Below are 21,538 nucleotides of genomic sequence, written 5' to 3'. Positions count from 1 at the left end.
CTTCCCAATTCCCCCACTGTCTATTCACTTTTGGAAAATGTTCTGGAAAATTTCTGCTACAATCTGTCTCAGGGTATTTGCTCACTGTGAGATACAATTGCTTGCATTAGCTAAACTGATTGTCAACCTATGCAAACACATGAAAAAACATTGAGAGGCAATTGTGAAGTACTGAAGGACTTATGCAGTTTTCCCACTTGTCTTTTCAAGAGTCGTCTCAAATCCATTCCTAGTAGTAAAATTAACAAGCTTACACCACTTTAGAATACCACACTGTTAAAAAGTTTACATCACCATCCTACAGAAAATTAAAAAATCAAACCAATAAGAATTCTGATCTCTCCACAACTTTTGTCAGTTTAAATGTGGTGGGCTTGACCTTGGCTGGACACCAAATGCCCATCCAAATCGTGCTAACACTCCCCATTCTAGCTGGATGGGGAAAGAAAAGGTAACAAAAGGCTCCCAGATTGAGAAAAAGCACAGGGAAGTCATTTACTAATTACAATAATGGGAAAAACAGACCCAGTGTGAGGAAATTAATTTATTACCCATCAAATCAGAGTAGGGTGATGCGAAATAAAACACCTTCCCCCCAGCATTCCCTTCTTCCCAGGTTCAACTTTACTCCCAAGTTCTCTACCTCCCCCACAGTGGCACAGGGGGACAGGGAGTGGGTGTTGTGGTCAGCTCTTCACACATTGCTCCTGCCCTCCTTCCTCCTCAGAAGAGTCCCTCACAAACTGCTCTAGTGTGGGTCCTTGCACAGGGTGCAGTCCTTCGGGAACAGACTGCTCCAGTGTGGCTCCCCACTGCTGGCAAGGAGGGAAGGAAGAGAATGCTCCCCTGGGCTGCAAGGGGACAACCCTTCACAGGCTATTGTCATTGCACCCTTTACCTGAGGGATTGTTCGCACTCAGCAGCACAGGCAGCATCAAACCAGCACGTGGCTCTGGCTGTGCAGACTCAGGTTGGTGTCTCTTTTCTCACCCGGAATGTTGTGGTGAATCAAAGCATTACCTTCAAAGATCTTCCAATGGATGGATTAATGCTGAGCTCATTACCCCCAACTGCTGAGACATTACAGCGCCTGCACATACAGCAGAGGCCAAACTTGTCAAGATTTTTTTAACTCAACAGTTATAATAAGGAATTATTTCCCTGTTATTAACTTTGTGTCTAGGGATTCTGCTACATGGAACATAAAACAGACATAGCACAGGACCCAGCTAATAAAGCATAGCAGGTGTGTTCCTCTTGAAGTCAACATCTTAGACTTCTGTAATATTCATTTTTTTCTGCCACTGTCTTCTAGTACCAAATAAACTTCAACTTCTTTATTTCATAAGTGCAACTCTTCATTTTTTCTCCACTGTGAATAAATTTTAAAAGAAAGAAAAAGAAGTTAAGCTATTGAATGGCGCTATATATTTGCTTTAAGCTGTACTCTACATGTGGAATATTAAAGACATTATTCAAAAAGTGTTCAGCACATATTGTTTACTAGGTCTTGTATTGCAGGGTAGGTCTTTATTAAAAGGCAGTATTTGTTCCACAACATACACTTCATACACTGGAGAACAGGAATCCAATATGCCCATGTACAAACTAACTTTGCACTTCAAGTACTCTGAGAAGATTCTCCAGTTTGCCAGCAGCAACCTGACAAGGGGGATCTGGATGAGAAAAGGTAACACGGCAGAAACAAAGTGTAAAAACTGATTTGCATTAGTGTGCCATGGTGCATATGCTTGTGCACACCTGGGACTGGGGTGGACAAGACAAGAATGAGGCTTGGGGACACAATTCTCAAGCCACTGGGCACAGATAATCAATTTTTGCCTCATTTATACTTAAGTTTTATCACAGACACATGCAGCACCAAAACCATGCCAAGCCCCGTATTAAGCAAAAACCTTCCAAGAAAGGCTAAACTAATACAAAAAACTGTAAAATTCAAATTAACACAATGACCTCAAGTACAACTGCTTAACAGGCATTATCAGGGTGAAGAAAGTTTGCCTTGCTGGAACTTTAGGAAAATGTTTTAGCCAGAGATTAAAAAGCTTGCTAACAACAGCACAACAGTGGAATGAATTCATGTTATCTTACAGCACAAAAATCTCACTAAGCTTTGACTACAGGAAGTTCTACGCACAACCAAGGAAAAAAGAAAACAATCATCATATTGTATCATTTCACAGTGCACAAGTAAGTAGTTATGAAGAGAAGTCAATTTTTGTGTCCTCTGCTTCAAAAAGGACACCATTTGCAGACAATGACAGCTTGTTTTCTCTTGCTCCTTCCCCTCCAGCCATTACAGCAGCTTATGACTATTACTGACACTGCTCTACCATAGGAAATCTAACTGCACACTTCAGCAAATATCAAGGAGATACATACCTGTCTAAAGACATACAAAAAATAAGCTATGCCCTTTCCTTTGCATTATCAGGATAAACTGCAGAAGAGGAGAAAGATGAGCAATGCATGATACCAGTCCTCCCAAAATGAAATTAAAGATTAAATTTTACACTGCAATAAAAAATATATTTGAAAAAAAATTGTACTTCACATTAGAAAGACATCACCTGAGTTTCTAAACAATTCTGTTTTTGAAATTACTTCTAAACACAGAAATAGATTAATTACACCTATCCCACTGTGTTGGTTTGGGCTGGGATAGAGGTAGTTTTCTTCATAATAGCTACCATGGGGCTATGGTTTGAATTTGTACTGAAAACCAACACACTTACGTGTGCAGCTTTTGTTTTACCTATTAAACTGTCTTAATTCTGACCCATGAGTTTTCTCACTTTGCTTTCCTGATTCCCCCATTCATCCCACTGAGGGGTAACACTGAGTGAGCAGCTGCATGGTGCTCAATTCCTGGCTGGAGTTAAACCACAACACAAATAAATCAGGAAACTATTCACAGCAAAGTGAAATTCCACCTTTTATACTGTAGCTGCATAGTAAGTAATGTAGCTTTTTTAAACAGCAAATTAATTCCTTGAAAATGTAATGTTTGCTTCATGCCAGTATTATTTTCAGAGCAAGCCAGAAAAATACTAGGCATGGCAAAAGTAGCTACAGGAGTTTTCAAAAAATATATAATTATTCCACTTTAATTGCAAGTTAAGGCCTCCTCAGCTCAACATAGTAGAAGCTGGCTAAAGAACAACTTCCATCACCATTACAGAAAACACCAATACACAGTCAAGATGAGCACAAGTCTTATTTTAACCACAACTGAGGCACCAGCCTCCTCTTTGTGCATGTGTATTACACATTTGGAAGAATGATTTTCCTTTAGCTCACAAAAACCTGATTTACATTCTGTGGACATCTGACACCGATGATCTTCACTTTAGTCCTGTTTGCCTTCGCGCCACTGCCGTGAACCCTCGTTCCAGGCTACATAAACAAAGAGAGCAAGTACCACATGGACAGTGACTACAGCAACTATGGCAGCATAAAAATAGCTGTCTCTGTCAGACATTCCCAAGGAACCTGAGAAAACAAAGAAAGTAAAGAATATTAGTTATGAGCTAGGAGTTCTGCCATGTCAGGTCACAATTCTCCCTAAAGACCAAAGTTACATTTACTCTTGTATCAAGTGTCTGAGCTCAAAACAATTCACCATGAGCTCAAAACAATTCAGGAGAGAATTCACCATGACAGTTAAAGGCCTTGAAACTATTTCCAGAGCAAAGCAACACTACAGTATTCAATATTTAACATAAAATAACCTAGATTTGATGTCAACATCTTAGATTTCTACAACATTCACTTTTTCTGATAGTACCTTCCAGCACCAAACAAACATCAACATCCTTTTTTCCTAAATGCAACTCATTGTGGGGCAATAAAATGGGGGAGGGAGGTGGGAGGAAGAAGGGGGACAATTCTGTAATAATTTGACTCTAAAACAGGAGAAAACAGTAGAAGAACAATTAAATTTAGAAGACTATTACCTTCTGTATTTAGACTATAAAACAATAATGCCCCACCAATTAAGATACATGAATGCATCTCATATGAAACAAGATTTCAAATATTGAAAGAACCAAACACTGAAATATTGTTTCCCTTAACTGATTTAAAAACCCCAGCAGTCTCCCCAAAAGCAAACAAAACCTACACATTACAGCACTCCAAAATCATCACCCTGCAAAGACAATCCTTTCAGTGCCAACAGATCTCATAATTAACTGACACAGCGAAGTTAAAGCTCAGCTTGCTACACCTCAAATAAAAAAAAAAAAAAAAGCTAAAAAAAGGATCTTGAAAGTTACTTAACAAGCTTTGAGCCTTCATGTACTACATACAGCAGTACACGCCAAAGGAGAATCGTCTCAGAACAGCTCACTTACACACCCATGAACTGCATAAAGCAGCTGCTTTCTCCCTTCCTCCTCCCCACTTCCAAAGGAGATAACTTCCTAGAACTGCAGGAGGTAAGTATTACAGCCTTGCAGAATCAGGACTGCAACACAGCTGCTTGTTCAAACAAACAGCCATAATCTCTCTTCCTTTTTATTTTTTAATTAAAAGAAAGCTCCACATGCAACCACATTCAATATTTGAAATTGCATATAACTTGTTTAAATGCGCATATGTTTCAAAAAGCAAAATATAAACCTCAGAAACAACATTATTCTGTCTCAAACACATGACTAGTTTGCAATACCTGCAGGAAACATATCTCTGATGATTCTGACAAAAGTCTTCTGCAGGGTAGTGTTAAAAACCTTTAGGTATGGGGAACAATGCATCTCTATACAATACAAATCATTGTATAATAAACAGCAGATTTTGGATTGCAGACCACAATGCAGAGAAAGATACATTGACCATTTATATAATTTTCTGTTCTAACTAGACATTATAGGACTTTTTGTCTATATATGGAAACTTCCTTTGTTCATCAGGAAGAACAAAGATGCTATTAGAGGATTGTGCTTCTCCTCTATTTTAGTAATAATAATGCTAATTGGCAGAAACAAAATTACCTTCAAATACATAAGCCTTTGATGAAAAATATAGCCCAACGGGTAATGTAATCATTAGAGCTGTGAAGAACAGAAGCGTTCTTAAAGTTGATGTTAATGAACCCTCATTTCTGAAATAAATAAGAGAAGTTACACACAAAAGAAAGTCACAATATATATGCCTGAAACAGGACAAGAACTTGTTCCAAACAGAAGCTGATTAGTTCTCAAGAACTGAGTAAGCGTATTGTTTGGAAGCAATAAAGACTTGAAGTATGCATTTGTTGGCTGCAATAAAAATGAGAGTATTCAAAACAATGTAATGATTCTGCCAGTCTAAGCTCACAAACAAAATTAAAAACAATCTTTAGACTTTTCCCTGTTACTGCTTTGCAAGCATTATAACATAGGGGGGTTATGTTAATAGGTTTATCAGTACATTACTGCATAATTATCAAGTATCTAATATTAGTTACACATATACATGTCATATGACAGTATCCTGCATTAAAACTTGCCAAGTTCCCTTTTTTTTTAAAGTAACTACAAGTCCAAGGAAATGACAAATCCTACAGGCTGGCATAGAAAGGGAAGTACACCGAATGAATTTAACAGTTTACGACTCCAAGTTCCTTTTTATTGGGTCCTCTTCCTCTATTTAAAAACAATTTCTCAGTTTTTAACTAAGAGAGCTGGAATAAGTGTAGTAACAGTCACAACATAGAGTGACTACACCAAAACTTTGCCTTCACAGACCTAAATCTACAAGAGGTTTTACAAGAGAAGGCTTATGAAAGTTTATGTACTTGGTAGGGTCTCCTTGAACTTGACCTGCTAGAACAGGTGTTGTGTTTACAAAACACCACATACAGCCTGGTTCTGTGTGTTTCCACCAGTTCTCACTCACTCTGCCTGGCTAACTACATTATTTTATGCTGAAGTAAATATGTAAGCCAGGCAATACCCTTCTGACTTTCAAAGATTGCCTCATTCAAAGACATGACTCCTTAGGGCATTGAAACACAAATATATGTGTTTTTCTTTGAAAAAAAAAAAGTGGAAATGGGGTAAAAAATTATTTCATCCTCTGACAGTTATGTGCAGCCATGCACAGCTTCTACACTGCAGTGAACAGCACTGCTGGCTGCTCATGTACTGCCATACATTTAGGCAGCATATTAAGCAGCTGTAAAAAAGCAAAACATCCGAATTCTTCTCCTTTACTGGCGTTTGCCTGAAGGACTGTCAGGGTGGAGGACAAAACTGCATTCAAAATTTCCCTAGGGAAATTAGAAACCATTCTATCAACACTTACCCACAGAACAGTAAGATGACCTCCAGCTTATTATCAAAGTTAAAAACTCCACTGCTGACAAATACTTTTCTTACACTGACATACTCTCATCGCTTCCCTACGCGGCAAAGACAAACATTCGTGTATGAGCTCAGCCTAGCTCGGCACGTTTCCCCGAGGCCGGCAGCCTGCACGCTCGGGATTCGGGGTGGCCCAGGGTTAGGCAGCGTGACCACGGCAAACCGGGGGCCTCCTCCTCCACCCGCTCCGGCTCCTCCTGGCCCGAGCTGCCGCTCCCTCCCGCCCCGCGGCCGCTCTTCCCCGGCTGCCCCGTGGCTGCAGCCCCATCGCGGGCTGACGGTGCCGGGCGCGCTCCCCGCGGCCCAGCGCGCAGCCTTCCCCGCACCCCACCCCCGGGCCCTTCTCCCGCCCGCCCCGGGACTCACGGCCTGAACTCGGCCACCGGCACGGCGCTCACGGGCCCCGGCCCGAACCGCTCCATGGCCGCCCCGCCGCCGCCTCGGGCCCGCCGGAAGCCGCCGCAATGGCCGCGCATGCGCGGGGAGCGGCGCCGCCGTCGCCATAGCAACCCTGGGGCTGGCGCGGCCTAGCGGTGGGCGGTGAGTACTGCAGCGGGGCCGCCCCGCCCGGCTGAGGGACGGGCATGGAGGGACAAAGGGACAGAGAGGCTGAGGGATGGAGGGACAGAGGGATGGAGGGACAGAGGGATGGAGAGACTGAGGGATGGAGGGACAGAGGGATGGAGAGACTGAGGGATAGAGGGACAGAGGGATGGAGAGACTGAGGGATGGAGGGACAGAGGGATGGAGAGACTGAGGGATGGAGGGACAGAGGGATGGAGGGACAGAGGGATGGAGGGACAGAGGGATGGAGAGACTGAGGGATGGAGGGACAGAGGGATGGAGAGACAGAGGGATGGAGAGACTGAGGGATGGAGGGACAGAGGGATGGAGGGACAGAGGGATGGAGGGACAGAGGGATGGAGAGACTGAGGGATGGAGAGACTGAGGGATGGAGGGACAGAGGGATGGAGAGACAGAGGGATGGAGAGACGGAGGAATGGAGGGACAGAGGGATGGAGAGACTGAGGGGTGGAGGGACAGAGGGATGGAGGGACAGAGGGATGGAGGGAAGAAGGGACAGAGGGATGGAGGAATGGAGGGACAGAGGGATGGAGAGACTGAGGGGTGGAGGGACAGAGGGATGGAGGGACAGAGGGACAGAGGGATGGAGGGAAGAAGGGACAAGATGGATGGAGGGATGGAGGGAAGGAGAGGTGGAGAGCCTGAGGCATAGAGGAAATGAGGAATGGAAGGATGCAGGAAGGAAGGGACAGAGAGATGGAGGGATGAAGGGACAGAGGGATGGAGTATGGGGGGCCAGAGAGATGTGGCATTGGAGGGCAGCCTGGGACCTGGACCACAGCAGCAGCTTCAGCTGGGTTTCAGCAAAGTCATCATCTGTACAGGGAAAACTACCCTGAGCAGGTTCACTGCCAGCTTGGAACAGTGGTGCCATCTGTGCTGCTTACAGGTGCTTTCCTTGAGGGATATGGAGAGTGTTTGTGTATGGCAAAACTGCTGTCAGATGTCCTGGGTGAAGGTTGAGGCTTTCCAGGAAATGCTGTGGTCTCAGAGCAAATAAAACCCATGGTATTGAGATGTTTTGATGAACTCATCAGTACAAAACACTTCAAATGAAATAACACAGGGCCAAGACATTCTCTGAAAGGGAGACTGCAAATTGTCATCCTGTTAGGAGGGAAGCTTGTTCACTTAAAGGTTTTCTGTTCTCCTGCCACTAAATTGAAATTCCTTCTCCAGCCAAAGAAAAAGTTCTGGTCAAAATCTGAAAGAAACCATCCCCATCATAACTAACAGGAGCTGCAAATGAGAGTCCAAGGACTCCTGCAGCATTCACTCTCCTCCAGCCTGATGAGCACTACGCATTTCCAAGGTTACGCTCTGTTCAAGCTATTCATTCACATTCCTGCTGAAGCTACTCCACTTAAATACTCACCAAAGGATGGACTTGAACACAGCTTTTCAACAGAAAAAGCTTGTTACAGTCTCTGCTGTGCAATCAATCTCATTTGCAGGGGAACTAATTGTTGCTACTCAATGAACAGCTTTTGCAGGAAATAAAGCCTTGCAAGCTTCCAAACAAAAGCTCTGGAAGCTGTTTAATTAACGTTGCCATTTAATTGAATCTCATATACTACAGTAATAACATATTTGTCCCTTTTATGCTAAAATCATGTTGTTATCTTGCCACTCAGCCATGCCAAACCTTAATTGTGTGAGTCACTAACTCCACATGACTCCTTCCTCATCTTTTCCTGCAGGGTGCAGCCATCCAGCATTCCTGCAACCTCTGCCCTGCTCCTTGCTGCAGTGCCATACAGCACATGGCATGGCAGAGTGGCCTCTTCTTTCCCTCCTGAGCCACCATGGCATCCTGCTACCCTGGAAGAGAAGAAATATGACATGGTTGCTTTCCTTGCAATCAGTAAGATGAGGAAATAAGCACTTTGGTTTTGGTGGTTCCTGCTGTGATCTTGCCTCTCAGATTTTACTCAGAGTGAGTTTCCTTCACCTGGGTTGGAGGACACTAAATGGGCACCAGCAGCTTTAATGGAAGGCAAGGAGCAGCACTGTCTGCAGCATTGATTTTCTACACTCTGATTACGAATACTGAGGCATTTTATTTTGTTTTCTCCAACATGGGTGAGAAAGAAAGTGAATTGTTAAAAGCACTTTTTTCCCCAGCAATGAACATAGCTGAGCTGGCAGCTCCCTCGTGTTTGTTAAGATGCAGCACAGTTCAAACTATTGAGCACTTACGGGGTCAGGTCTGGCTTTTGGGGTCATGCTTTCACTGTAACCCAACCAATTTTATGTTCTTTTAAAACAGAAGAGCCCTCCTCGTCTTTGAATCCACTGCTACCTGAGCCAGCAAAGTGACAGCTTGCATGAGGGGGGCAGGAGGGGGCTGGCATGGACCAGGGAGGGCCTTTGTAGCCCCTACTCAGTTGGGTGGGGATGCAAGGTAGGTTTGCTGTGTAACTCAGGCTTAAAACTTCCAAATAGTTCTTCAAAACACCTAATTAAATTTTAGCTAGCCAATCCCAACATTCAACCGAAATGTGGGAGCAGGTTTTGTTTACTTATAAACAAGTAAAGAAATTACAAATCATTTTAGAAAATCAATGAAGTTAATTTAGAGTTAAGATAGAAATTGGATCACTGAAAAATTATGAATGTGGGTACAGAGAACATCTAATCACTAGAGGATGTTCTTTCCACATTTGGTTTGACTTTCTTGATTGTTTCCCCAGTAGGGAAAGCAATGACATAAGAAAGTTTAATAACAGAACAACAAAACAAGGAAATATAAAAGTGGAGTAAGTCTCACATCATATAAACTTACCATAAAGATGCATATCAAGGATTAGGAAGTAGCAAGTCATTTAAGGCTGAACAATCCAAATCATTAACTTTTAATATAAAGTTACTTCATATCTCACCACACTGATGTTTTTATCTCCTAGAATAATAACAATTTTGCTGAATGACTTCCTGCATATCAGCTGCTTTTCTTTTGTGAGCACATAAAGGAAATACAAAAGTGTTAGAAAAATTTTGCAACTGTGAAAGAAAAAAAAAGCCTTTTATTTGCATTTCTGTATTAGCTAAAAGACCTAGAGTGTACAAAGTTTTGTCTGTTTGTTTCAAATTTTATACATCAGGCATTCTGAAATTTCAGACCTGTCTTACCTTCTGGATTATAGAGCAAATATAAAACTTGCCCTTAAGCAGAAACTGTGCTGCAAGAACAAGAAGCTGCCAGCTGTGGGACTAAATATCTGCTATTCTAAGACTTTATCCTCAGCATTTGCCAGGAGATGCTTGAAGAATATTAAAAACACAGGCAGCCCCTGCTTTTCTGCATCTCAGGGGTGCAGAAGAGGCAGGAAGGTGCCTGTTAAAGCAATACCATCTAGTGGCGGATGCAGAAAGAGATTCCAATCCCCCAACAGGAGCAGAGCTGGAAAGGTGAAAGCTGAAAAGACATTATTTAAAAACAAAACCACCTGCTTGAGAGTATTTTTTTTCATTACCTGTTTCCATGGTAATGTATCAAAAAGGATGATATACAAATAAATATTTATCTGGTCTGTGAACCTCTACACCCCAGAAAAGATGTTTCATGAAAGATGAAATGATGGATTGGCTAACTCTGGAATGCTCCATGATAGTCCAGGCTGAAAGCCCAACAACCACAGAGCATGTTACACAGTTGGCCACCCATCTTCTGTGGGAATAGAACCACAGTGACATTAATGCTTGGGTTGGCAAAGAAAGCATTTATCTGGGCATTACAAGGCTATATTCCCTGTTACTGCACATCCCAAGATAAGTTAGAGCAAAGATCTCAGACACCTCTATTAGCTAATGGAACTTGGAAGTCTCACAGTGCAATTTTCACCTCTCTCTAGTATTGCTGTCATTTTGCAATGAAAACATAGTGCTGCTGATGGAAGTGGCTGCCTTCCACATGCATTGTGTAATCCATGTGGCACCTACATAAACAGAGTGGGAAAGACTTCATTCCCACAGCTGATATAGGTCAACCAATACTTACCAATTTCAGATGAAACTCTAGATACTGAAGGAAACAGACCCTTTTTCTGTAGAGGCAAATGTAAACAAAGTCTTACAAATTATATGCAGCTTAACCAGTATGTGACATTCTATACCCCTGTCCAGGCAAACAGTGCTGACTACAAAGTGGGTAGTATCAAATTTTTTTGCAGGTTGGAGGGGGTACTTTTCCAAAAACTACTGTGTGTTAGCACAAATGAACGGAAAACATATCCCCTTCCCATTGCTATTTGGGCTTTAATTAGCTGCGGAAAATGCAGAAGGTTTTAGTGAAGATGGAGAGTCACAGGGGTGATGTTTCTGACGGCCTCATCCTCAACCAGTGATGGGTTCATCCTGTTACGAGGCGACATTGACTTTGTCTGACAAAGGGGAAGCTTCTGGTATCTTAACCTCCACCAAAACCTTGTCACAAAACCCAATACAGTATAGAATTATTTAAACTCTATTACAGTGGCCATTAAACAATTCTAAAACAGCCATGACAATTAGCTTTGACATTAACAGGAATATCCAATACATGAAAGGAAACTCACAGCCTAAAGGAGACCACAACAAAGCTCTTGAAACAGGAGAAATCTTAGTATTGGTAAGGCATGATAGGAGTTTCAGTGGGGTCTTTAACTAGTGGACTCTTTACATTTCATGGCCACAGTTTCTGTTTTTGAGCTCCCTAGCCATGACCTCATTCCACTAGTTCATGGGCTGTTTTCATTGCACTCTTTCCCTGAGGGATTGTTCCCACTCCAAAGCACAGAAACATCAAACCAGCACCTGGCTCTGGCTGTGCAGACTCAGACTCTTTTCTCACCAGGAATGTTGTTATGGATCAAAGCATTAGCTTCAAAGATCTTCCAATGGATGGACTAAGGCTCAGCTCATTACCCCCAGCTGCTGAGACAATATAGTGGCTATAGTTATCTTTTGCCATAAGTGTAACTCTTTTTGTGGGACAGAAAAAGGGGGTGGGTGGACTGTGGATAATTATCTAACTTATTTGCCACTATAGGAGGATAAAAGAGTACAATGACAAATAAATATAGAGAAAATCTACCCGTTCATTTGCTGAAAGTCTATTCCTTGATTGCAAGTTGATCACATGGGCAAAAAAGTCACATCTGACTAATTTCACACTAGATGATTAGATAAAATTTCACATTATTGTTTAATTGAGGCAGACCACAAACACTTTCCACCTTAGCCAAAAGGGTCACAAAGAGCAGATTACTTTCTAGTTAACAACAGAATTTTTTTAAGAAAAAAAATATTCAGCAAAGACAGAACCATTGGACTGCTCTAAGAGCCGAGGAAAACCATGAAAACCTGGGGATGCTTCTACTTTTATATGCAAACACAGAAGCACTAAATCATTCATCTAGGGTTATGTAGCATCTTCTGCATTTATTCTATGTTTGGTGTTTATCTTCCTTACCTGACTCTCTGAGGAATCTCCCTGAACCTATACTAGAATACCAATTAGGGTTGAGGCACAGGCATGAGCTCGACCTGCCACCATCCCATTCCCCCTTTTCTGGCTTGCTCCTGGAGTGGATTTGTCCTGCAGGAACCAGTGCTCTGCAGGCTCTGTGTGGGGACAGCTGGGCAGCACCAGGTCCCAGCAGGTGACAGAGAAAAAAAACCTGTTCTCTTTCTGAGTTCGCAGGCACCACTGGAAGCAAGAGTGGCTAGAGCAAATGCAACTAGGCAATAACTTGTATCAGCACACCAGGCTTTCGGGTTGGCACATTAACCTCTAGACCAGGGCTCAGTGCACTGAGAGTAGTGGGGGAAGAGTGATCCCTCAGTCACAATAGTAGGAGATTGTGCAACAAACATTGAATGCATTCCTCAACTCCACCCATACAAATAAACTGGAAAAGTTGTTGTTCCCTGGACAAATCTAAAGACACATTTTACAGAGTACAGAAACATCCATGGATTTTATGGCTTGCATACTGTCTGCTCATAAAAGGATGCTGTTTAATGCAATGGGAACTGTAATACTTTATGTCTACTAGCTCTGGGTTAACAGCCCTTTTCTTTCAAAGGATGCCCTCAGCAGCAGAATTGCCCTCAGCTGTTCCTTGCTTGCAGGTGAGAAGAAGCAAGAAGAAATTTGGTCTCCAGTAAGTTCTTCAGTAAGGGCTGGTGTGAAGCATTCCCCTTTGGCTTTCAGATCAATATTAGTGGAGAATAAGAGGGAAGGCATCCTTTGCAGAGGCAGGGTCATAGCCACGCCCATGTGCTTTCCTTTTGTTGTAGAAGAAAATTCCTGGCGGTCAGGTTGTCCAAGTGGTTACATTACCACCTTCCTCAGCTCTTGGGATCAGATGAAAACAGGGTGATGCTGTTTGCAGACAGAAAGCAGAAAGTTTTGGTTTAGAAAGAAGATTGATAGATATGAACACATATATACACATGTTCTTTAAACCAGCAATAAGAAAGACAGTGCTTGGTAGTAAATAATACTATAGTACAACAATTAGTGATACTACTATATGACTGCATTGTGTGGGAGGATTTAAAAACCTGTCAGTCCTAAAAGTGAAGAATTTCTGATGAGCTTCACAACATCATTTACATGAAAATTTCTTTGCCTTCTCAACACTCCTGAAAATCTCTATTTTATTTTCATTGCAGCTGACACAAAAAAATAGTCCTTGTTCATTCTGTGTCCTGGAAAGCATTGCAAAGATCCAGCACACTGGGCCATCCACACAACAAAATTTATGCTTTTATAAAATTACCAGCTTTTCCACCATGCTATTACATACTAACCCATCCATCGGTATTATAGTGATGTTATTTGCATTCTCCAGTAAAATGAATGGCAATACACTTATAGCCACACAGGATACCAGCAGCTTAGGATGTAAGCCAGACTTAATTAATAGAGTAGCTAAATTTTAACTGATGCTGTGGCTTCAGTTCTGTTCTTTGCATTTGGCATCTTCACTAACTAATAAAATTCTCCAAGGTCAGCTACAGTGACAGGAGTTATTTGTTTGGATCCAGTACTCACCCAAAAGACATCTGAGTCCAGCCAGAGCCTTAGTTTGGCTTTCAGGTGAATGAACACTGCTCAAAGGACACCATGAATATATAGATTTAATTTACTGAGTAGCATGCTTCATATTTTCTCCACCAAGAAGGATGGAGAACTGCAAGTCAGGCTTTTCTCTTTGCCCAGTTTTCCTGCTATGCACAAGGAGGAGAAAGTTGCCAGGAAATGCTGCAGAGTGAATCAACAGGCAGCCTCACTCAGGGAAGGCTCTCAGTGAAATGCTTTGCTTTTTTATCCAAAGCACCCATCACAGCTTTGCTCTGGGAAAATGGGGAGTGCAGCGTGTGTCACTGAGCAGCAGTCGCTGTACAACTGTATAATCAAATATCTATGAGGATGGTTCATTTCTACACCTTAAAAATGCAAATAGAGATCTGTTTTGTCTTTAACCACAGGAAGGATATGGAATATGAAAATCTGGAGCTTTGGAGATTTTCATATCTGAAGATATCAAAAAAATAGGAGAAAGTCACTCGTTCCTCTGTTACCAGAACTGGTGATCCTCTTCTTAGGCATGTGGAAACCCTGCCTGAAGCTCTTCTGAGACCTCACCAGGAACACAAGTTACAGCCTTTAAAACTCACATGGGAAAACAGCTGAAGCTTTTGAAGGTTTTCAGGACTTAGGCTTTTTTTTTTTCTGATTTTTTTACATAAACTAGCAATGAAGAGACAAAAAAAACTCAAGCCTGCTACTGAAGACCCCTTGGTGAACATAGGGACAGATAGGGATTCTTGGAGTGGCTCTCTAGCAGGCAGTGCTAGAGAGGTCTGCTCTAGACCTAGCAGGTCTGCTTCACAGACCCTGTCTGGATGGGATGCAGTCACAGGGAGACATGAAGGAGGCAAAGCACCCTGTGAGCTGCAGAGACCGGTGTTTCTCAGCCTTTCTTTTTTATAGGATGGCCCCTCCTTTCAGTCTTCTTTTTACCTCTAGTCTTTTCAGCACACAGGCAAACACATCAGTGCTCCTCTAATTGGTCTGCATGTAGGCACTTGTGTGTTGTGAGACGCTGCTGAAGAACAGAGAGCCTTGGAGGACCTGAAGGTGCAGAAGTCTGGGCAGGGTTCTATTTCTTTCCACTGTCATAACTTTCCATTTCCTCATGTCTCTGCCCCATGACTGCCCTCCTCCCACATGCACACATTCCTGTTCTCTGTGTGAAAATGAGAAAACACCACCTTCCCTCTGTCAGGCTTTTCACCATTACACCAAAGGATTGCATCCCCTTCTTCTCCCTCAGCCAGAGCTGAACTGGCTGCTTCAGTAGTAGTGGCAGGCCCACAGTAGTTATCCATTTGGTGCTGCATGAAAGGTCTCTGCTCTATCATCCCCTCATGGCAAAATTGATAGACGATTACTAAAGTTGCTAATTAAGTATGTTGGAAAATATAAAACACTAAAAGCTCTGCTTCAAGGCTGCAGCAAATGTCATACACTGATTACATGGAGGACAGGATGGGACATGAGCATGGGAGCATTAGCTTCAGGCCAGGTGACAGATGTTCCTGTTTTACTGGCATCCACCATTGATATGGCAATCACTTTTTAAATAAATAATATTCACATTTCATTGAATCTCGCTACGTCTTTCTTGCCAGAAGATGTTTCATTTGCTGGTCTTTCCTTTGCTTTTTACTGTTTCTGCTGAGGTTAGTAGGAATTTGGCTTTTAATGAAATGTCATGTTAAGACATGTTGACTGTTGCATACAGAGTGTCTGTTCTTGTGCCCAATTCTTCTTCAGCTTAGAAGGACCCCTGAGAATTATTCTGATATATTGGAAAATGGCTAAGTATGATGTAACTGTGATTACCTGTAAACTCAGTTAATGATTAGGGTGTTCTTTTCACTGCTATGGCAAAACTGTGATCTTTCCCCTGGGATCATTAACTAGTAAATACTTATGAGACAATTTTATGTGCTGACTCTCTCTGCTGATGATGTGCTTCTGAATATGCATCAGACAGAGCCAGCAGGTTCCCTGTCAGCTGGCCTGGAGCTGATTTTCCTCTTATTTGAAGGCAATTAGTGTTTGATCATGTTTTTCTACTCATCAGCTCCCCAGCAAGCCTGGAGCAGGGCACCTTCACTCACAGTTTAAGTTCCCTAGCCCTTTCTCTATGTTAGGCATTCAGAAACTGCATGCTTTTAGGTTTACCTCTTCTATAAAGGATAATGCATAATGCCACAGGGTCAGCCTTTTTCTACCCCCTTTCATGCCACATGTGAAGGCTGCAATGCCCCACTCCTTCCCAGAGCACAACATTGTTCATGTGTTTTCCTCCCACCTGAGAAGCTTCATAGGACATGAGCAATGCAAATCCTCCTGAGGAGCTGTAAAACAAGGTCCTCCTCAGAGAACCTCACTAAAGTCCTTTCTGTGTAGTTCAACACAGAAAACCGTACCAGAAGCTTGCCTTGTCAGCATCCCAAGCGTTACTCTGATTAACTGTAGGTCACTGCTGCCTGCAAAGCAGCGGCCCAGCAGACAGCAGAGCTCTGGGCCTGAGCTCGGAGGTGCGCGGTGGTGCCTGGCTGCTGTGCCCGGCTGCTGCTCTTCCCTTCCTCCCTGTAAGCAATGCCTCCACTGAGGGGGAACTGCAAGTGCCCTGAGGCTGCTTCCCAGCTCTGGATGTCACAGCTCCTTTCACCACAGGGACGAGGATCAGCGAACCAGAGTGAATTGCACCAAAGGAGGCTTAACTCGAGGTAAGCCTGAGTTAATAGAATTGCAGAATCATTAAGGTTGAAAAAACCCTCTAAGACCAGCAAGTCCAACCATTAACCCAACACTGTCAGGTCCTTGAGTAAACCATGTACCCAAGCACCACATCTGCACATTTTTTTAACACTTCCAAGCATGGTGATTCCATTACTTTCCTGGGCAGCCTCTTCCAATGCACTTTCACTGAAGAAATTTAATCAGGGTAAGTTCGAGAAGACACCTGATGAAAAATGGATGCTTCTAAGAGCCCCGTGTCCAGTGCTATTGCAAAGAGAAGTCACCTCTGCCTGCCGAAAACACCAAATCCTTTCTGCACTTAGCAGGCTCAGTCCCTGCTGGTGCCGGCACTGCCGCACATCCGATGACAAAGTCCTTCTCAAAGTCCCGAGCAGGGCTGGGGGCAGCTCCGGAGACGGCACAGCCTGGGGCTCCTGCAGCCGGAGCGGCCAATTTCCCGCAATCCTGCCCGGGCGGTGCCAGGCTCCGGCTGCTCCCGGGCAGGCAGCAGCCCCTAGATGGAGCTGCACAGCAGGGAATGAGCAGCGGCACCGTCCCACCCACCCACCCCTGTCCGCGACCCCCGTCTGTGGGCTCCCGTGTTCAGCATCACTGTGCTGAGCCCCCTGGCTTGGGGCGCCGGGAAAGCTCAGCCGATCCGACAGCCCTGGAAGGATGGCTGGGTCTGGAGGTTAATTTAACTCTGTTTCATTAAATCCCATGTTTTAAGCCTTTTCTAGAAGCTGGCTGCACTTTCCCGAAATTATTTCAGTATAGGAGGAATCATAGCTGAGCCCTCATCAAAGAAGTTTATTTCTGGCTGTTAAAGGGAGCTGTTAGTTTACTTGCATAATATTTTATAACCCAGCATCTATTTCTCATTTCCAGCCTGCAGCTTTGTAGTCCTTACTTGCTCTGCTCATCAGTGAGCTGTGAGATACCTGAACAGAGGCTCAAACCACACCAGCAGCAGCAGAGTCCCCAGCACACGGCTGTCCTTGCACTGGGACCACTGGTGCACATCACAGCCCTTTCTGCAGCAGACCTGGGGCAGGCTCACGGGTGCAATGAAAGGCTGGACAAGAGCTCAGAAAGAGCAGGAGCTGGTGATGCCCACACCAATCCAGACTTCACTATAGGTAATTACCCTAAAATTCTAGCTAAATGATGACTTTTATTATGTGTTTTGCTGGAATACAAATACTTTTCTTTATGAAGTTAATGCTATGTAGCAGAAATCACAGACTGAGCTCTGAAGAATCTACATAAACACTTTTCATCAGGCCAGAGTCTGACCTAAAGGGTATGAAAACAGAGAAAACTGCTGTTGCCTTGGGTGAACACTGGCAGGTTGCTACAACTACACTGTGGGGGAAAATTGTGCTCTGCATTAGCTGTGTGAGAGCAGCCAGCCTGAAGGTGACAATTTCCCAAGACAGAATATCTCATCTACCCAGAGACTAGGTCAGGTGTAAACATCTTTCTCCTTTGATACAGAAAAGCATAATTACAGTTCCTGAAGCTGCTCTGGGAAGAACACTGATAACTTTTCCCTGCAAAGAAAATGAAACTCCCAGAAAAGCATTTTTCTTCTCCCTTTCATCCATAAAATGATGGCCAGGAACTCCCTCAGATATGTATTTTTTCACTCAGCACATGCCACTTCTGATCAGTTGGGCTAGATCCATCCACAAACGATGCTGAACAGTTGGTGTTTAGCCCACACAAAATCCCATCCACATCCACAAAACAAGGTTTTCCTTTACTTTTCTCACCTACAGGATTTGATTCAGCTGATATTTTGAGAGCATACAGAAGCCAGAGAAGCAACTATTGTCCTCAGTTCATTTACCCAGTTTCAGTGGTTGTGTGGTCATCCCAGACTGAGGAGAAATGGGCTTTACTTCTGGGATACACCTTTAAAGGTTTATTCAGGTCTGCCTCCCAGGGGACTGCCCCCAACTATCTAGCAACAAATGAGCCTAGGATGGCTACTTTCTTAGTCTGTTGATTTTACATAATGACAAGTCCTTATTGCTTTCAAACTTCTAGCGTTTCACACAACCCCCGAACTAATCTCCAACACACTCAAAGATTTTTTTGAGAAATAAGATTCATCTTACAAGTGTGAATGTCTAAACATCACTCAGAATGCAGTAACATCTTCTCAGTCCTGCTTGGCATCACAGGTACCCCAGCCCAGTGTAGCGAGCTCCAGGACAAGAGCAGAGCAGGGAGTTCTAGGGGATGGTTGCACACCTGAATGGAACACAGTAGAAACCACTCCTGAAAATAGAAAAAGCAGGATGTGTTATCTACTAGTGAGGAAAATGAAGCCTTACTTTTTCCCTCCACTATATGGTGGTTGTGAATTTTTTCATAATCACAAGTAAACAAGGTGCTGTCATGCCTCACTCAACACACCATGCCCCAAAATACCTCGGCTTGCTCCTCTCACAACAGGCAAAAAAACATAGTGTTCTGCAACTTGGGTTTTAATTTTGCAGCCTCATATCCCTGTACAAGTCTGGGCTGGTTTTATGAATTCTGATGATGTGTTGCAGCCTAATGTGGCAGCCTGATGCAGACTGAAGGAAGGGAAGGGGGGATTTAATAACCCTGGCCTGGGCAATGAGCTGGTAATGAAGAAGGGTTGTTATTAGTCATTTACATAACATAAAAGGAGATCCAGATCTAGGCTTAATAAATTCTTCCTCGTATAGAATAACACAGTTATAGCCATTTCTATAAAAATGTCAAAGCCTTTATGTGAAGTAAGTGTTCCTTCAGAGCATAAAATACAGTCCTACAACTCAATAAAATCACTTGTATCACTACACTGATTTCTTTGAAGTGTCACTAAAAAGGGCAGGGTTATGAACTGAAGCATCATTCTTCTTCTCACCTGGGATGTGAGACAGCACAATGATAAGAAGGGCTCAGTTAGGGTGCAAGAACTAAACTGGGGACACTGAGGAGCAAGCATAGAGAAGCAAAGCCCTGGGTGTGCATCTACTCTAAAATCACACTGTATTTTCTGTTTAGGTGATGTTTTGGCCCTGAAAAACTCATCACCCCAGATCAGGAGGTAACAATTGGCTCAGTGTTGGTCAAACCTGCAGGCAATGGGAGGTGGTTGGATTGGGCAGCCGGGCAGCAAACAACAACCCAGCACTGTGCAGTTTGTTCTGGTACCAGGCACAACTTGCAGAAGGCAGATTGAGGTTCTCAAAGACAACTAGTGATGCTCTTTATGGAAAAAATTACTACAGCAGTGAGGAAGGTGCAGCTGTGAGCAGCCTGACTGTGGGGAGGTGGAGGTGGTGTTACAGGAGCCTCAGCCACTTGCTCCATGTATTTTCCTGACTGGCATTGTCCCCTTGGAGAGCTGCACGTGCCCCATGCCTGGGTCAGTGCCTGTTTGAGCTGGTACACATGCTCTGGTTCCTCCAAGCACTGCAATACGGAACATCGTTTATGGATGTGCAGAGACGTGCAGTAACATATATATTTACTGCTCTACATAGTCCTGAGTGGAGAACAAACCTTTCATCCTTATGATGTAGGCACCTCTCAAAGCATTGATCCTGCCACAGAGCAGTGCCTCAGGGCTGTTTGCTTGAAATCCCTAAACTTGGACTGGTCTAAGAGAGACAGGCTCATTGAAAAGCAATGGGCTAGTCAAGTCCTTTCACAAACTGTGTATGTTGAATTCGTGTTCCAGGCAGCTTTAAAAGCATCTGCGCACCTTCATTTTAAAAATTAAATTGTGACAGCTCACACCAAGCAAAGGAGTTTTTCAGGGCTCACACTGGCCATGCTGCACCTCTACAGCCTGGAAGCACTCTGAACTCAACCTATCTGGAGAGAAATATTTGAGGTATCAACTTTGCACTCTTGGCTCTTCCAATCAGCATTTTCCCCTGCGGGCATCTTCTAAAACCCATGGAGCTTCTGGGCAATAAGCATACATATTCATTACAACAATCTTTTATTAACTTGGTTAGAAAAAACTTTTATCAAGGGGAAAAATAGACTACCTGTAATTTAAAAGTAATTTTCTCTAGTCCCATCAGTTATTCTCAGAGGTAATATTACTCCAATAGCAACAAGATTCTCCTGCACTGCTTTCGTCCCCAAGTGCTTTTAAACCTGCTTCACCCTTATCTGTCCCCCAGAATGTCAGCAGAGTTTCAGGCCACACAAGGGGAACATGGTTATCTCATCCAACTCACAGGCCCATGGCTGGGATGTGACCAACTGGAGAGCAAGTCATGTTTTTGTTTGGAAAGGGGTAAACTGAGCCCAGCTGTCTGCCATACATAGAGGCCTGTTCCTACATTCACAAATATTCAGACATCATGAGGGATTTGGGTTGTAGTTCTGCAAGATGTGAGAAATTTGTTTTCAGGCTCAGAGCACTTGATCAAAAACATCACAGCCACACAACACAGCCTAGCAGTCAGGTACCAACTCGACCAACCAACTCAGATCTGCTCCAGACTTTCCAAGGAGTGACTTTAGGGCAGAAATTTCCACCCCAGGTGGAACACCAGATGTGCTCCTGTAGCCAGCATAAAGCACACCAGCTAGCACACTCCAGCATGGCTATGCCTGTGTGCAGACATTTGACCCTGGAAAATATTCAGGCAGATGGAATCACATGGATCCAATACTTAAACAACTGAAATTGTCCAACATACTCAGTTCTGCTCCCATGTACCACACAGAGTATCATGCATTGCTGTCTGCTCATTTGGTTGAGTTTAGGCAACCT

General features: G+C 43.4%; 1 protein-coding gene and 1 long non-coding RNA gene across 7 annotated transcripts; one reads left to right on the top strand and one right to left on the bottom strand.

Annotated features, from left to right (window-relative positions):
- Positions 1–529: 529 nt before the first annotated feature.
- On the bottom strand, positions 530–6,859 carry VMA21 (vacuolar ATPase assembly factor VMA21). 5 transcript variants are annotated; one of them, XR_008433456.1, is made up of 5 exons: positions 6,735–6,859; positions 5,016–5,125; positions 3,337–3,513; positions 2,404–2,461; positions 530–1,372 (listed from the first exon to the last, which is right to left on the bottom strand). XR_008433456.1 is itself a non-coding variant. In XM_053955879.1 (4 exons), exons 1-3 carry the CDS (start codon positions 6,842–6,844, stop codon positions 3,371–3,373), a joined length of 363 nt encoding a protein of 120 aa, XP_053811854.1. In that variant the 5' UTR covers positions 6,845–6,859; the 3' UTR covers positions 530–1,372; positions 3,337–3,370. The 5 variants fall into 5 exon arrangements, 3 of the variants coding, with proteins under 3 accessions (XP_053811854.1, XP_053811856.1, XP_053811853.1); XR_008433455.1 differs by having other exon boundaries at positions 2,404–3,513; XM_053955879.1 differs by lacking the exon at positions 2,404–2,461.
- A 751-nt stretch (positions 6,860–7,610) lies between these two features.
- Positions 7,611–10,454, top strand: LOC128795254 (uncharacterized). 2 transcript variants are annotated; one of them, XR_008433458.1, is made up of 3 exons: positions 7,611–7,842; positions 8,654–8,889; positions 9,223–10,454. It is a non-coding gene; the product is annotated as an uncharacterized LOC128795254 (long non-coding RNA). The 2 variants fall into 2 exon arrangements; XR_008433457.1 differs by having other exon boundaries at positions 7,611–7,961.
- Positions 10,455–21,538: the final 11,084 nt, after the last annotated feature.

The sequence above is a fragment of the Vidua chalybeata genome, chromosome 14 (assembly GCF_026979565.1).
Source record: "Vidua chalybeata isolate OUT-0048 chromosome 14, bVidCha1 merged haplotype, whole genome shotgun sequence".
Lineage (NCBI taxonomy): Eukaryota > Metazoa > Chordata > Aves > Passeriformes > Viduidae > Vidua > Vidua chalybeata.
The sequence above is the reverse complement of the archived record's forward strand: the minus strand, read 5'-3'. Positions and strand labels throughout refer to the sequence as shown.

Bases quoted from the DNA above. Each gene is read 5' to 3' on its own strand.
- VMA21 (XM_053955879.1), bottom strand. From the start codon at position 6,844: ATGCGCGGCCATTGCGGCGGCTTCCGGCGGGCCCGAGGCGGCGGCGGG. The intron at 5,126-6,734 runs GTGAGTCCCGGG...TATTTATTTCAG, and splicing joins CCGGTGGCCGAGTTCAGGCC to AAATGAGGGTTCATTAACAT. The intron at 3,514-5,015 runs GTAATTTTGTTT...TTGTTTTCTCAG, and splicing joins AAAGGCTTATGTATTTGAAG to GTTCCTTGGGAATGTCTGAC.